Consider the following 17421-nt stretch of genomic DNA (forward strand, 5'->3'; position numbering starts at 1 on the left):
CACGACCTTGGCATTATTAGCACCATGCTCTAACCAGCTGAGCTAACCAGCCAGCCTCGCTGATTCTTTTTAATTTATTAAATTTGTTTTGATTTCCCTGGGGTTATTAAAAAGTAACTTTGCCAGCATCTTAGTGTGTGGTCATTTGGAGAATAGGACTATGTGTGTGCTCTAGTTATTAACACCAGAATACAGTCTCCGGTGCACTCAGGTAAATTACTGTAACATCTTCTGAATTTTGTCAGTTGCACCAGCTGAGTACTCACGTCGCATCTTTCTTTGTCTTTCTGTAGAAGAGTTTTATTTATCTTTGCCAGAAAACTATCATTACTTGAATCAGTCTGGGTGTACAGAAGACAAGACAATCAGCGACCAGGAGTCGTTCAGACAAGTTATTGTAAGTTAATTTTTAAAAAATTTTTTCCTCACTAGAGTATGGATTTTATTTTTGCTTACACCCCCCCAAAAAATAACTTTTTCCTTATGAAAACAGAAATTATTCCTTTTGGGAGAATGTGTAAGAATGATTATTTCCCTGTAAGGCAGAGGGAAGCCTGCTTTCTGGGCTGGCAGGGAATCCTAGGTAGGAGGAGTCCTTCGGACATGGCAAGTGACTGCATCAATCAGGACAGATGTGTGACCCACTTGGAACAGCGTGTTCAGCATCGGTGCCCTCTATTCCTAAAAACAAAACCCACAGAACCCTGGGCTTTGCAACCCGGCCACGGTTCTCCAGTTTTCAGTTTGTAGGCAGGGTTTGCTTTGTTTTGTTTTTTAAAAAATAGTTCCCTTAGCCATGAGACAAGGTAGCCATTGGTTTGTGATACAGTTCCTGCAGCCTTTTTAATGGAACTAGTTCTGGTTAAGTGTATGGTGCCGATCTGCACTCTGCCTCACGGCAGCATCTAGCATCTCTCAGTTTCACAGCCTCTAGACAGCGTGAGTTGCATTGAAAAAGCCTGGTCAGCATACGCTGTGAACAGCCTATCTGTGTGAGGATGGCTGGAGGTCACATCCTGGTGGGCTCAGTGTCTTTGCCAGAGTCCTTAGCTTTGGGATACAGTGTATCCAGGGTTGACTCATGGTGTATCTATATATAATCAGGTATAAATACAGCAGACACAGGTGCAGGCATCCCTGTCCATCCACTGCTTATAGTCTCATATTTAACTGCCAGCAGACGGAAAATGAGCTTTTAATTGTACTCTATATTCAGGCCTTTGGTTCTTGTTACTGTTTCCTATACAATACAGTGTAATGGTTATGTATACAAGCTGTATTGGGCATTATAAGTAAATTGGAGATAAACTATATAGAGAATGTACGTCATGTACACATATTTATAAGGTGTTTGAGCATTCTTAGATTATAAGAGCCACAGGGGAGACTGGAACCAATCCCCTGTGCATACCAAGGGAAGCCTACACTTACTCTCGTGAGCATGTCATGGATTTCGCTCTGCTCCTAATGACCCTGTGAGGTCATTAGAATGGGGTCTTCTGGGAGCCTACAGAGCTGATGAACAGAGCTGGTGTGTGAGTATACAGATTGCAGACTGAGCCACCAGGTCTTCCTGCTTCTGAGACATTTTAGACTTGTCTTTTTAAGTTGTTCAAAGGTCAGAAGCTCTTTGATCATTCAGTATTGTGGTGTCTTCAACAATAAGGCCTCACCGTCCAGTATTGGTATGTAACCAAGGGCAACGGTACTATCCTATATAGTTTAGGGACCTCTGAGATCTCTCTACCCAACAGGTGACACACAAATACCATGTGATTTCAAGATATCTATCAATCACACATGATTTCTCCTCATTCTGTGTATATAGTCTGAATTGATGTTGGAAAGTGAATTCAAGCTGGGAATGTGGCTAATGCCTGCAATCCTAGTACTTGGGAGTCTGAGGCAGGAGGCTTACCCTGACTGTAAAGTCAGCCTAACATACAGAATTAATCCTGCATCAAAACACACAAAGATAGTAAATCAAAAAGGGGAAATGAATTGAAAGCACAGGAGGCAATGATGTGATTATCTTTCCTTCTGCCTCTCTGCTTAAAGCCATAATAGTATACAGAACAGTGCAGTGTGGTCCATCTGTGTCCCTGTCTCTCTGTCCCACCTCTCTCTGACGTTAACTCTGTCAACTATTCCATCTATCCTCAGTTAGGAGGATCAAACACTCACACACACACACACACACACACACACACACACACACACACACTCTCAAAGCCGGGGTTTTGCCTTTGGCACCCCTTGAAGACTGCACTCTACAGATATACTTTGGAGGGAAAGGGTCTAGGAACCCAGACGGCAACTGTGTAATGGGAAAAGTGTGAGGCCAGAACAGAATGAGGTCAACTTAAACCACAGTTACCTCACAGTTATCTGTGGGGCGCTAATGAGAGGAAAGTTGGGTTTTGTGATGTATTCTTTCAAAATATCATGTTAACCCCATATCTCTGAGTCCTGCATCTTCATAGATAACCAAGTTCAGATAGAAAATTCTTCTAAAGAAGAGAAAAAAGGTTGCTTCTATAAGGCCAACGCAACGTAAGAACTGCCGTTTATGTAGTATATGCCCTGTGTTTGGTATCATAGGTCATCTAGAGATGGTTAAGTCAGCAGGATGGCCAAGCATAGTGTGAACTCAGCACTGGGGAGGCTGAGGCTCGGTGACCTAGCAAATTTGAGGCCAGCCTGGGATACAAAACAATACCTTGACTATAAATAAAGTATGCAGGATGACTGAATGGGTCCTATGCAAATACTGCACGATTTTTACATGCAGAGCTAGATTACACTTGTGGATTTTTAATATCCTGGGATTCCTAGCACTAGTGCCCCACGGGTACTGAGAGAGAACTGTGGTGTAAGTTGTCTCTTCATTCTGTTCTGACCTCACAATTTCCCACAGCAAAGCCATCTCTCTCATAATTGAAGAAGTACTGTGTTGAAATTAGCACTAATCCTTATTCTTTTTTTTTTTTTTAATTAACTTGAGTATTTCTTATTTACATTTCGAGTGTTATTCCCTTTCCCGGTTTCCGGGCCAACATCCCCCTAGCCCCTCCCCTTCCCCTTCTTTATGGGTGTTCCCCTCCCCATCCTCCCCCCATTGCCACCCTCCCCCCAACAATCACATTCACTGGGGGTTCAGTCTTAGCAGGACCAAGGGCTTCCCCTTCCACTGGTGCTCTTACTAGGATATTCATTGCTACCTATGAGGTCAGAGTCCAGGGTCAGTCCATGTATAATCTTTAGGTAGTGGCTTAGTCCCTGGAAGCTCTGGTTGCTTGGCATTGTTGTTCATATTAATCCTTATTCTTGAGGAATCAGGAAAGAGCTGGCCTTGGGAGTTTCTTCTTCTGTTTATGCTCATTTCTTGAAGTTGAAGAAAAATAATCTGTCATTAAAAGATGCTGTTGCTATAGACAGATAGGTAATTATCTGGTTTAGTCTTGCTGCAAGCCCCACTTCCAGAGAGCTGTGACCACCAGGGTGCATTGCCTGGGAGGACCTTGGGCTCTGTCTGGCTCTTCCTCTAGGGGCATCCTTTCCCCACACACAAAACGGTTCCTTTCTGTTGGCCCCAAGTCAATTTAGGGAGTTCGTCTTTCTTAATCCCAATGTTTAAGCTTTGCAAGTTACATTGAAATAACAAGGGTTGGCATTTGAAATTTGATCTTATGACAAGATGATATATTGTGTTAAAAGGCAGGAAAATTTCTATATGAAACTGACATAGTGTTCTTGACTAATGTATTCTAGTTATACATTCTCTTTATGGCTATCCTTGCAGATCTGTAAATATTCAATTTACAACTACTTATTAGTAGTAGCCCACCAGAAGTATTAACTTAAAAATTAGGTGATCTTTACTAACATAAATACGACATTATTTAAACATTTAGTTTTATTCTGGAAGTTCTAAGCAAGACTTTACAAAAACAATACAACTTTGGCAGAGAAGGAGGAAATATATTCCTTCCTAGAAACAGCAAGAATTTCCTCCTCTCAAATTTATGAGAATTAGGAATTGGTATTTAAGGTAATTTATTATACACATAGCTGAGACCCCTTCTAGCAAGTGAAGCACATGGTGAAGTATAACTTTAGAAACACTGAAAACTTTCTTGTATAAGAAACAAAGAGGGGGGGTTGCAGATTTAGCTCAGTGGTAGAGCGCTTGCCTAGCAAGCGCAAGGCCCTGGGTTCGGTCCCCAGCTCCGGAAGAAAAAAAAAGAAACAAAGAGGGCAGAAGACAGTAATAGGCATTTAATAGAATTCCTTTATTTAAATTATTTTATATATCATACCTATAACAATTATAAGTGGAGAAAAATAATTTTAAAATGATTCAAAGGTGTTACTTTGCATGGCATGATTCTATGATTTTATATTGCCATTTTCTGGGTGCTATGTTTGCATAAGGAACATAAGATCTTTTTAATGATTATATGCTTATTGTTCGGGAGGACACCTGCTTTCCCGTGGACCATAGACAATGAATATATGCTCAATGTCATAAGCGGTTTGAATATAGCCTTCAACATTGTACCCTGAGTTGAAAGCTATTTCAAATCAGAAGTAACAACTAATTTATTTTACTGTCTCCATTCGGCCCCCAGGATGGTGGTTCACGAATGTGTGTGACATAGCAAGAGACTTGGACTCATGATGGTCTGTTCTCTTACTTCACGAACACACTGTGTGTTTACAACATCCTTGGCGGAGGAACACTGCTAAGATTTCCAGACTTTATAGACCTCAATGAATGTACATGGGGGTTTTGAGTGGTGCATGGCTGTGTGTGTGTGGGTGTGTGTGTGGGGTGTGTGTGTGTGTGGGGTGTGTGTGTGTGTGTGTGTGTGTGGGGTGTGTGTGTGTGTGTGTATGTGCAAATTCATGCTACATGAATCAGATCGTATTACTTTTCAAACAAGTTTTTTATTTTTTCCTTTTTCAATCTTGGAAAACTTGGGACTTGACCTGGAGGACAGATAAAGGGTTGGGAGTATTGCCAATTTGGTAGCATCTTTGCCTGGTATGCACAGAGCCCTTAGTTCGGTGCCACCATACATGGCACCTAAATTTCTTTTTTTTTTTTTTTTTTTTTTTTTTGGTTCTTTTTTTCGGAGCTGGGGACCGAACCCAGGGCCTTGCGCTTCCTAGGCAAGCGCTCTACCACTGAGCTAAATCCCCAGCCCCGGCACCTAAATTTCTATGAGGAGGTTGAGGCAGGAGGAGAGAACCTCAAGGCCATCCTTCCCTATATATCGAGGTCAAAGCCAGCCTGTGCCACATGTGACCCTGGCCTCAAAAACTAACAAAAGCAAAATAAGAAGTAGAAGAGACTCTGGGGAGATAAGAGGCTGATTCTCAAATGGCAACTTCCCATCTAAGGACAATGAAGCTAGGGCAACTTCTGAAAGCGAAGATTGCAGAGGTGGGTTTGCAGTAATGATTCTTATGCAGGGATCTATGCTAGACTACGGAGAAGGCAGTGTGCGGGTGATAGACAGAGATCCGTGTAGTACTTCCTGTGAGGACAGTGTGCCAACGCTTCTGTAGAAATTCTTCTTGTCGGGTATATATGCAGCAGAATTCTTAGAACCATACCTAAGAATTTAACTTAGGCATGGACGGTTTTTCATTTTCTTCTAGGAGGCAATGGAAGTCATGCAATTCAGCAAGGAGGAAGTTCGGGAAGTTCTGAGGTTGCTGGCAGGAATACTGCATCTCGGCAACATAGAATTTATCACTGCTGGAGGGGCACAGATTTCCTTCAAAACGGGTGAGATGATGCCTGACCCCTGATACCTGACCTCTGACCCCTGACCCCCAACCCTGTTCCCCTTCAGTGTTTTCCTTATAGAGATTAGACCCAGAATATTGGAACCTGGTCTTTTTCAGAACGTTTTCTAACACCTCGAATAGAGCTACAGATTTCCCCTGCCCTTTGGTGCTGGGACTTGAAACCCATGGTCTCACCCCCTCAGGCATGCTAAGCACATACGTCCAGTCGGGAACTACTGAACTCCACCTGTGTGAGGTCAGGTGTCAGGACAAGGTTCCTGACCTGCAATGGGTGTCTGTTCTTGTTCTTACTAAGAAGGAAAATGGGCCAAACAAGTAGACAAATGAGCAGCTTTTACAGTTTTCACAGTTCTCCGGCAGGGTAGCTCTGCTGGAGACTGTTCCTCCTGCTAGTTATCCGTTTGCACTATGACTGCCTCTCAGGAGACGGTACCTTTAAGGTTGATGGCTATATAACACGCCAGCTGAAGTACTTTAATTATACATATGTGCATATAATCTGTATTATATACAATGTATAATAATATAATTTTTGAGATGTCTTCTGGTAGGAGCAATAAATCTTGCTATCTTGTTATAGAAATTGCGTTCTGGATGTGCTTGGGGTTAAGGCTCCAGGATTCCAGTTTCTCGTGGTCAATGTTTATTGTGTTTGATTCACATGTAGTTTCTGTCAATGTCTTAGGAGCCTTGGTTTAGGGTAAAAGAGGGAGAAATGGCTTAGAACTTGAGAGACTGGTGACTTTTGGCTAGGACCTGTGTTTCATACTACATTTCTAGGGGAACCGGCGCCCTCTTCTGGTGTCCTCAGGCAATGCATGTGCATAGATAAATGTACAACTTCAGTGTCTCTGTCTCTGAACAGAGCCTTGTTTTATGTGGGTAATGTTTGTTCATACTTACTGCATTAAGAATTACGCAGTGGGTTAGGGGTGGTAGTACCGTCCTGATGCCAGCACACAGGCAGATGGGATAGCTGCCAGGGAGCCTAGGCTATAGAGCAAGATCACTGCCACACCAGGCAACCAAGCACAAGACCATGTGTCAGCAACAACAACAACTTGCTCTGAGTTGTTTTGTAGATGTATCCATTGAATTTGGAAACCACTACATCAGTTGTTCCCAGAATTTTGACCAACTGTGGTTTTCTGTAAAAAAGCAGAAGGACTCAGTGCTGGGGCAAAGTGCTGTGACCCCCGAGATGCTGAAGAAGTTTGCGACTATTTTCACCGGTGGCACTCAAGTGACTGGCTTTGCCACCACCCTTCTATGACCAGAACAGAAAAGCTTCTAAGAGATTACAGGACACAGGGCATCTTCCTGAACTGAATTGAAAAGCTGATGTAAGGTGTTCGGGCTGAGAAATGGCTCAACAGTTAGGAGTACTTGCTGCTCTTGCAAAGGACCCAGGTTTGACCCCTCAAACCCACAGGAGGAGGATCACAGCCACCCAGCCTCTGGAGGCCCTTGCACTCACAGAGGTGACAAACAAGCAGGCAGGCAGGTACACATACATATACATACATGACACAATCTAGAAACTTCTGAAAGAGATGGAGAATCTAGCTGTCTTTTATCACATAGCACATTAAAGAAAGTTGCTACAGGCAGAAGCAATTACATTACATTACATGAGATGTGTCCATCATCTCTGCCTGAAGGGTTTGAGACTGTCCATGGCTTTCTATGTGGCTCTATGTGGCTGGATTTGAACCCAGCCGAGGTCCAGTGTCTGGCGTGTTTGAGGGACTGTGGGTTCACCTGTGCCTCCTTCTTCGCTTTCAGCTTTGGGGAGGTCGGCAGAGTTACTTGGGCTGGACCCAACACAGCTCACAGATGCGCTGACTCAGAGATCCATGTTCCTCAGGGGAGAAGAGATCCTCACGCCTCTCAGTGTTCAGCAGGTATGGCCTCCTGCCCTCACTGCCATTGAAACGTCTCAAAGACAGCCTAGGGGTCTCCCATCTGGGTCTTTACTTTGCATATGTGATTCCAGTGAGCCGTTCAGATGACTGGCTCATGGGCAGAATACAAAGGATCCCCAAGCTTTGGAAATAGGTGAAATTGTTTTGTAAGTAACAGAGCAGCCGAGCTCTGACGAGCTTGGGTCTGACGCAGGCCGGCTGAGGGCTGATCCTTCTACTTAAGGCTGTCTGTCCTTGGGAAACGTGTTCATGTGCCTCAGTTCCCTCTTCCATAAGCCAAGGATAGTTATACCCAATTCATAGGATTCTTATGAGGCTTAAAACAAAACCTTGGTGTAAGTACTTAGCATGTGCTGCACAGGGAGCACTCAGTTAAAGTAAGCCGTGAACGCTATCATCGTACGTGAACACTGCCAAGGTCTGTTACTGTTCTTCGCCTCTGCTACGGACCATTTGCACTTACATTGGCTTGCCCTTCTAATCTTCCTTCTCGATTATCCTTGCAACTCTTTATTTGCATGTGTGTGCCTTGCACGCATGTGTGAAAAGCACATGGTTCCTGGGGATTGACACCAGGATCGTCAGAGTTGGTGTTGGACAGCTGTCCCCACTGAGCCCTATTGCCTGCCCTTTCTAATTTATCTGTCTTCTTTTTTTCTTTTCAAGATAGCTTCTCACTAGGTAGCCATGACTGACCTGGCATGCTCTATGTAGACCAAGGAGGCCTCAAATGCATAGAGGCCTGCTTGCCTCTGCCTCCCTTGTATTGAGGTGTAAAGACATGCTCCACCACACCTGGCCTCATCTTTCTTAAATGAAAAAATGTTATCCCATAAGGAAAAGAACCTTTATAAGTAAAAGATTAAGAAAATAATTTTAAAACTAGGTTTCAATATTTTAAACCCAATTTTAATATGTATCTAAATAATGTGTTTTTTATATATTCAATATCAACTATGCAAATATGTACATATATGTATATGTGTGTATATATATAACAATATAGATATCCATACACACAACATATATATCCATGTATGTATATGTGTGTGTATATATACATAATATAGATATACATACACACACACACACACACACACACACACACACACACATATCCGTGTATATTGATTTAGAGTCCTTTCTATAACTAGACATGTGAAGTTGAACTTGGAAATCAGGTCTTCATGAATCTGTCAAGTCAGTAAGTGGGTCTGACCCTTCTCTTTTTTTCCTGGAAGACATGGATTCCCTTAGCCACAGTACTGAGTCCTTCCCACAGTGGGGCGGGCTGCGCTGGTTACCCCTTCTGCCATGGTCTTCTTCCCCTCTCCAGGCAGTAGATAGCAGAGACTCACTGGCCATGGCACTTTATGCTCGCTGCTTTGAGTGGGTGATCAAGAAGATCAACAGCCGGATCAAAGGCAAAGACGACTTCAAGTCCATCGGCATCCTTGACATCTTTGGATTTGAAAACTTCGAGGTACGCAGGCAGAGAGCGGGGCAGGTGCCTCCCGTTTAGAAGCTACTCTTCCACTCATTTCTTAGAGCAGTCATGGATGCTTTCCCCGCACACTTCTCTCCTGCCCCTCTTTGTTTTTTCTGTGTACTCTTAGGGGCCGTGAAGAACTTACTCCCTGTATCCCACCCTTAGGTTAACCACTTTGAGCAGTTCAATATCAACTATGCAAATGAGAAGCTTCAGGAATACTTCAACAAGCACATTTTTTCTTTAGAACAACTAGAATATAGCAGGTAAGCACACAAGAGACCACTCCAAAAACAATTCTTTTTTAAATTAGTAAGCAAATTTGTGTGACAGGTGTATCTTAATTTCACGTGGCCCCTTTTTCTTCTTCCCCCAGAGAAGGATTGGTGTGGGAAGATATTGACTGGATAGACAATGGAGAATGCCTAGACTTGATCGAGAAGGTAATGGGTAACTGAAGAATGAATGGTGGCAAGTCCCAAGGGAGTCCAGCTGGGCTGGTTCATATTTATGGGAACAAAATAACTTGTGCAAACATGCACATCAAAGATGAGAATGTGGAGAACACAATGGGCCATTTGGAAACATGAATGCAAATGCAGCGTGAGGTTGAATGTAACCACTTGGCTGCTTCCAGCCTATTGTCTCATGAGCTGAGTATTTTAGAATCAGCAGTGTGTGTGTGTGTGAACTGGCCTCTCTTAGGACTTAAGTACCAGCAAAGCCTTGTAGACTGGGAGACTGGCCAGCCGTAAGGGTTCATCCATAACATTTCAGTGGGTTCCATTTTTGAAAAGGCCTGTATAGACTTTCATTGCTTTTCTTTGTACCGTTCTGAATCTTTTAAGGCCCCGAGATGGCAGTGAGTTTCTCTTGAAGTCCTAAGCTGCTAGGAGATGGTATGGGTTGGAGCTCTGAAGCAGTTTAAAAGACAAGATGTTCCACACTTAATTCATTCAACCGTTGTCTCTCCTCCTGTAGAAACTTGGCCTCCTTGCCTTGATCAATGAAGAGAGCCATTTTCCTCAAGCCACAGACAGCACTTTGTTGGAGAAGTTACACAATCAACATGCTGTATGTCAAAGCGCGCCAGCCCTTGGTTTTTGTCTGAGCAGATGAGAGCGTTAAGATGATGAGCCTCTTCTATGCCTCCCTCATTAGTGTTTTCTGTCTGAAGCCGGAGTTTCCCCCTCCCTTACTTCCTAGATTATATTGAGAAAACTTAGCTTTGGGGCAGCTGCACAGAACATGCCCAGGTTTATTTATTTAATAAGCAGAGAAACGAATTGTTTAACCTATTGCCTGGAAAGAGTTGTGAGCAATGGCATGGAGTCCATCCCTGGCCATATGCTAAAACTCTGATGATATGCGACTAGCTTTGCAGAGGTTGCCTTGTATTAAATGCAGGTTTATCTAGCCCTCAAAGGAAAGCAAGGAGTAAAATAAGGCTTTTATGTTTTTGTTTTTTTACATTAGAATAACCACTTTTATGTGAAGCCCCGAGTTGCAGTCAACAATTTTGGAGTGAAGCACTATGCAGGAGAGGTAATTTCTTTGTAAGGTATTATTGCGGGTTGCGGGTGGCAAAGGCACTTACTAGAAATACAAAGGAACCCTCGGTCTGATACCAAGTACCACATATGCCAGGCACGGTGATGTATAACTGTAACTCCAGGGTAGTAGAAGCGGGAAGATCAGAAGGCAAAGGTCATACAAAGGACAAAATACAACTCTCACCTCAACAGAAAGAGGAAGCATTATATTTGAGTCAAATATGAATGATCATAACCAGGAACCCCAAACACAATGTTCCAATACAGTAACAGTTTCGTGAAGTTTTATAGTACCACAACAGAGAAAATCCTAGAGACACTCTTCAGATACATGGATGGAGCACCAGGTAGGTAGGTACAGCAAAGAAAGCAGAAAGCCTCTGCTACAGGCCTCAGAGAACATTCTTAAGCTTTCCTCCTGGTGGAAGCTAGTGGTCTGTTAAATTAATGCATCCCAAAAGGTTTCTATCCCAAAGGGTAGTCGCAAGAACATTAGGTTACACATAGAGGAGGATAATGGCTATTCAGGAGGCCAAGAGAGCCCAAGACATTAGTAATTAGGCCCCCTACCTACAACATTGCAAACTCTTCACAGCCATTAAGGTTCCGCTTAACCTGTGTAGAAAGGCCACACTCTTTCTGGGAGTTTCATTCAGTCAGTGAGTCAAGGTTATTCTTGCCTACAGAGGTAACTGGGAGGGCAGCCTGTGCTACAAGAGACCAAGGTAGATAAATAGATAGGTAGGTAGGTAGGTAGGTAGATAGATAGATAGATAGATAGATAGATAGATAGATAGATAGATGCAACAGGGTATTTATTGATCCTCACAAAAACTAGATCATAACTTGAAAGAAAGTACTCTATTAAGAGTATGACATTTTCTCTTATTTTTGTATTTAAATTAGGTGCAGTATGATGTCCGAGGCATCTTGGAAAAGAACAGAGACACGTTCAGAGATGACCTTCTCAACCTGCTCAGGGAAAGCAGGTATACAATTTCTCCCCCATGAAGTCATTAACAAGCACATTACAGTCCGTAATTTGTGAACAGAGAACAGACTGCTATTGTAGAAGCACTTGACTTAGCTTCTTCTCCAGTGACTTAAGGGATATACTATGGAAGCAAGGAGTTCCCATAATGAGGAGTTGGATACTCTTCATCTATTCTGTTAATACTCGTGAGGAAACCCAAACGGGAAGCATCAGTGATTTGCTGGTGGCCAGAGGCTAAGCTTACCTATCAAGTATGTTTGGCTCAGGAACCTGATCTTGACCAGTCCAGCCTGCTTGCCCACTACAGTCATTGAGCTGTTTTAATTTCAGGTCTGGTTTTTATAGGATCCTGTTTGGCCTTGTTGTGAAATGTCAAGAAAATTAAGCAAGTATTAATGCAACCAGAATTAGGATTGTATCATTCATTCATTCATTCATTCATTCATTCATTCATTCTTTCAGGAATTGTAAGTTCACACCATGGAACCAAGAGTTAAGGAAAACATAGAAAATTTTAATGATTAGTTTAGCTATTTGTATGTAGGAAGGCAGGAAGTGTTCCCCATTGTCCAGCGACTTGGTAAAAGAGACAGGATTTGAGACAAAGCCCTCCCTTGTAGGCTTTTCAAACCTTTGGAGGATATAGCATGAATATATACAGAAATAACTTTTAAGGAAGGAAGCCAACAATTGTTAAAAGGCTGCGCTATTTCTCGGAGCGTAAATACCAGGTGGTCATCCTGTCATTTAGTCAGCCATGAATGGGGGTGAAGGGAGCCAGGCTGAGCTCGGAATCCGACGCGCTTGATCTTTACGCTTCTGTTCTCGCTCGTGAACATGCACACTGCCTAAACTATTCTCAGCTGCTTCTATTTGTAGATGAATTTTCAGACCGGCAGAAAATACAGGATGCTGGAAAATGCCACAGCATGTTACCTGACAGGGCTGTCTAGGCTGTTAGCTTTGAAAGGATGCATTTCAGCACAAGCTGCCTGTTGGTCTGAAGCGGAGGCCCTTTGTTGCGGTGGAATGCTGTAGAATTAGAATGAAGAGCCGCTCACAAAGATCACAAGCTGTCTGTCCTAGTGTTAAAAGGGTGAATTTGCTGCCACAGCCTGGGGTTCCCCTTTGCAAATGGGGGAGCCTACTTCCCTTTCACCTTTGATGACTTTGACCTTTTAATGGAATGCAAGCTGTTCTCTCAGCATTTAAAGCAGTTGGGGTACAGAGCAGCCCGAGGCACAGGGAAGAATCCTGCCACCTCCACCTTGAGATACATTTGGTGGGTGGATGGCCTTTCTGCCTTTGCCTGTGGTGCCTTTTACTTCATCAATAGTGGTGATGGTTTAATAAATTCACTAGCTGCCGTATCAGAGCTGCGATCCGCTGACCATGGCTCAGGCACTGTGCCTCTAGCCTTGTACACATCCCTGTTGTATTCTTTCCCGTTGTTCCAGATGGGCCATCTGAGGCCTAGAGAGAGCAATGGGGGCATCGTACTTATTTATGATGCAGCTACGAGGTAGAAGAGACAGGATTTGAACCTGTGTTCCCCTCTCTGTACTAGCACTCTCCCAACGTGTGTCCGATTGAGTCTTCACCACAGTGCACAGTGGATGTAACGTACCAGCTATGGATCTGTTAATTCCTCTGTAGAGCTGACCAACTATTGATTGGAAATCTTTGTTAAAAATAAAACAGAGGGGGCTGGAACACCCGACACTCTTCCAGAGGTCTTGAGTTCAATTCCCAGCAACCACATGGTGGTTCACAACCATCTGTAAAGAGATCCGATGCCCTCTTCTGGTGTGTCTGAAGACAGCTACAGTGTACTTATATATAATAAATGAATAAATCTTTAAAAAAAAAGAGTTAGGAGGGAGCCCTTTCCTTTTTAGAAATAAAATAAAATAAAATAAAAAATAAAACAGAAACAGAGCCCGCGGCTGTGCTGAACATGTCGTTCCTAAACCGGTGGTTATCAAACTGTGGGTGGTAGCCCCTTTGGGGGTTGAATGACTGTTTCACAGGGGTCGCCTGAGACCATCAGAAAGCACAGATATTGACATTACAGTTCGTAAGAGTAGTAAAATTATAGTTTTGAAGTAGCAACAAAAATAACTTTGTGTTCGGGGAGGGTCACCGCAACTGTATTCAAAGGTCATCAGGAAGCCGAGAACCACTGCCTTAAAGAGTAACACATAACATGTATTTAGGGAGAATGTCCTTTGTGTTGTTATTGTAAACAATCTAGACATGGTTTAAGGCGCATGGGAAAATGTGTGTAGGTTCCATGCAAACAGTGGTTTATTATAAACAAAGGACCTGAACATTTTGGGTATTGGTTTCCATGAAAGGTCCAAGAACTTGATCCCCCTCCACCCCAAGAAACTACTGTACCAAATTGTGCAGATGAGAAAGTGAAGGCTGCGGGGGTTAGGTGGATTTATCTCCAGCCTTTCCCTCTCTGAGACCCCTTCCCAGGCCGCCATCTTTCTCTCTTTGTTCCACCCAACCCCCCAGATAGAGTTTCTCTGTGTGTTCCAGGCTGTCCTGGAACAAGGTCTATAGACCAAGCTGGCCTTGAACTCAGAGATTTACATGCCTCTGTCCCCCAAGTGCTGGGATCAAAGGCGTGCGCCACCACTGCCAGGCCCGGCTGAACCTTCTATGCTCTTACAGCCCTTCAGGCCCCAGTGTATTATTTAATTACCATTGTAGACGTGCACTGTAATTACGGTGACCGGGCACCTGACAATCATGTGTGCACAGCTCACAGTCCTCTGCTTCCTTCACACAGATTTGACTTCATCTATGACCTCTTTGAACACATCTCCAGCCGCAACAACCAGGACACCTTGAAATGTGGAAGCAAACACCGGCGGCCTACTGTCAGCTCACAGTTCAAGGTCAGTCTGCACCACTGGCTTGCAGGAATCCCTGCCTCTCGGGATCCCAAAACCCTGAGGGAGGAGTCAGTATACATGCGACGTGTGAGAGGCTGAGCCTTGATTCTATTATAACACGTTTGAAAGCACACAGAGCTTCTCAGGCCCACGGCTCCGGGTTGAAGATGTAGTGCGACATTAGAGTACTTGCTGTCTTGTTTTTATAAAATCCTGCTTAGGGACCTTCATTCAATTTTCCAACATTTTTTAAAAAAGGAACACACATGAGTTTTCGACTTTCTTTGAGATTTTTTTTTACTTAAATTAGCAAAATAATTTTTGCTATACTTTCTGTCTAGTGGTATAACGATCTCATAATTATCAAGGTTCTTAAAACAGAAATATTTTATTACTTTAAATCTTATTTTTGTTTTGAGAGACACAGGGGGAAGGACGTAGGCATGCCAATGCTCATGTGTATGGACGTTAATATTGACAACAATATTAACAACAACTCAGTAGGTTATTGTCTTGATAATTTACCATAAGAATCTGGGATACTTACAATATCTATAAAAGAGATATATATAGACTAACTAACTATATATATATATGAGAATTTGTAAACTACTGAACTGTTTTAAAATGTATAGATTTGTATACATAATATACATAAATGTATCAAGATATGTACTTTTGCACAATGAATAAAAAATGTCTTAGATAAATAAGGGAAAGCTATTCAATGCTAAGCTGCTGAAATAGTTTGTTTTTTTTTTTTTTTTTAAAGATTTATTTGGGGTTGGGGATCTGGCTCAGTGGTAGGATCCTGGGTTCGGTCCCCAGCTCCAAAAAAAGAAAAAAATAAAAAGATTTATTTATTTTATTTTTGTCTTCTTAAGAAGACTTATTTTGCCTTCCCAAATCATTACTACATTTAAAATTTCATGTGAAAATGGGATATATTTCTTACCATGTCTGAAAGTTGGTCTTTTTAATATCTATGTCATACACATATATATCAGTATGATATATATTAGCTATGTTATATCATATATATTACATATATGATACATATTAACTGTATATATGAGAAAAGATACTTTTTTATATATATAGCATACTATATATATATATATATATATGTATAATATATATCATAACTATCATACCTGGGAACATATATCCTAGCTATATATATCGTAACTATAACCTGGGGATATATTATATATCTCATAACTGCCATACCTGGGAACAATGACCATCCTTACCCAAAGAACAGTGATCCCGGTTACCCGGTTCCTAGTGAAATAAAGCACATCAGCACTGAGAATGTGAAGCTTTCTCTGTCATTCGGAGGTACAGCCTATGGAGACCTCTGCCCCCTCATTTAATCTTCTGCTTGCCCTTAAGCGAAAATCCTAGCTGAAGGGGCAATGGTGGCCTGTCAGTCAGCAGATGGTGATGAGAGCCTCCCTGTGAGGCAGACGGTTGTGCTGCTGGCAATTGAGGAAAGGGAGTCACACATCAGCATAGCTGGCAGTCCTGGTGTGGCATCAAAGCATGAAGGTCAGCCTTTTCACAGGGCAGATAGGGTGGCATCAGCTTATTCTGTGCCAGTCACTGGGCCAGCCGCTTTGCGTCCATTGTTGTGCCCAACCCACATTGTCCTTGAGTTCATGCCACTCTCTCCATTGTATAGATGAGGGACATAAAGATATCTACCGGCTCCCACAGACTTGAGTTGGCGCTATGTGTTTCAGACTCTACACTCTAAGTATTTAGGTGAGATCTTTGCCTTGTTTGATGTTATGGTGAGATCATTTAAAATGAAAAACTCTTATTCCTTTGATTTTTATTATTATTTTTTATTTTGTTCTGACTAGACCCACATGTTCTCCTCCTCCTTATAGGACTCCCTGCACTCCTTAATGGCAACACTAAGCTCCTCGAATCCCTTCTTTGTCAGATGCATCAAGCCAAACACGCAGAAGGTAAGGCTTCTGAAGGGCCAGCCTGGGCTCTCCTCAAGGACAGCCTCCAGGAGGGTTACCCATAGATTCGGTTTCTCTAAAGTCCTTTCGTTATATGGCATTCTTGTAACCTAACAGTAAATGGGTAACCCTTTACCCTCTGTGAATCTGGCTGTGAGTTAGCTTTTGAGTGCTGCGCCATTAGGACCCTACTTGGAAAGGAGACGTGGTGAAGCCAACATTTTTGTTGTTGCTTTGCTTTTCTGTTTAAAGTGCTTGGATCCAGCTCCAAATATACAGAAAAGAAAAAACCATTTACTACGTTTTTCTTTTGTAGCTGGTTTTTTTTTTTAAGGTCTTTATAGCTTTATTGTTAAATGCTGTGAGAAGGTTATAAACTAAGTAACAATGTGTTTTAAGTACTTTATATTTTAAATTTAAAAATTTTATTTATTTCATTGTATGTGTATAGATGTTTTGCCTACTTGTATATCTGTACACCACATGAGTGCCTGGTGCTCTCGGAGGTCAGAAGAGGGTGCTGGACCCCTTTGGACTGGAGTTATGGTTGGTTGTGAGTTGCCATAGGGAGGCTGGGAATGGATACTGTGGTCCAGCAATGCTCTCAACCCCTGAACTAACTCACTCTCTCTCTCTCTCTCTCTCTCTCTCTCTTTCTCTCTCTCTCTCTCTCTCGGCCTGTTTTAAGCACTTTAATTACGAGATAGCTTAAAGGTTAGGGTTTTTTAAGTGTCACGATTCACTTAGGAGCAGCTTAA

At 42.5% G+C, this 17421-nt stretch overlaps 1 protein-coding gene across 1 annotated transcript in view; it reads left to right on the top strand.

The window, feature by feature from the left end:
- Myo10 (myosin X) overlaps positions 1–17421 on the top strand; it is a 204606-nt gene that overhangs the window by 119862 nt on the left and 67323 nt on the right. Inside the window, exons 9-19 of the mRNA NM_001401822.1 lie at positions 294–397; positions 5668–5797; positions 7606–7724; positions 9082–9228; positions 9400–9500; positions 9611–9677; positions 10216–10308; positions 10711–10779; positions 11694–11776; positions 14582–14690; positions 16583–16663. Coding sequence (NP_001388751.1) covers positions 294–397; positions 5668–5797; positions 7606–7724; positions 9082–9228; positions 9400–9500; positions 9611–9677; positions 10216–10308; positions 10711–10779; positions 11694–11776; positions 14582–14690; positions 16583–16663 — 1103 coding nt within the window. The remainder of the gene's footprint in view (positions 1–293; positions 398–5667; positions 5798–7605; positions 7725–9081; positions 9229–9399; positions 9501–9610; positions 9678–10215; positions 10309–10710; positions 10780–11693; positions 11777–14581; positions 14691–16582; positions 16664–17421) is intronic.

This window comes from Rattus norvegicus, chromosome 2, assembly GCF_036323735.1.
Source record: "Rattus norvegicus strain BN/NHsdMcwi chromosome 2, GRCr8, whole genome shotgun sequence".
NCBI classification, from domain to species: domain Eukaryota; kingdom Metazoa; phylum Chordata; class Mammalia; order Rodentia; family Muridae; genus Rattus; species Rattus norvegicus.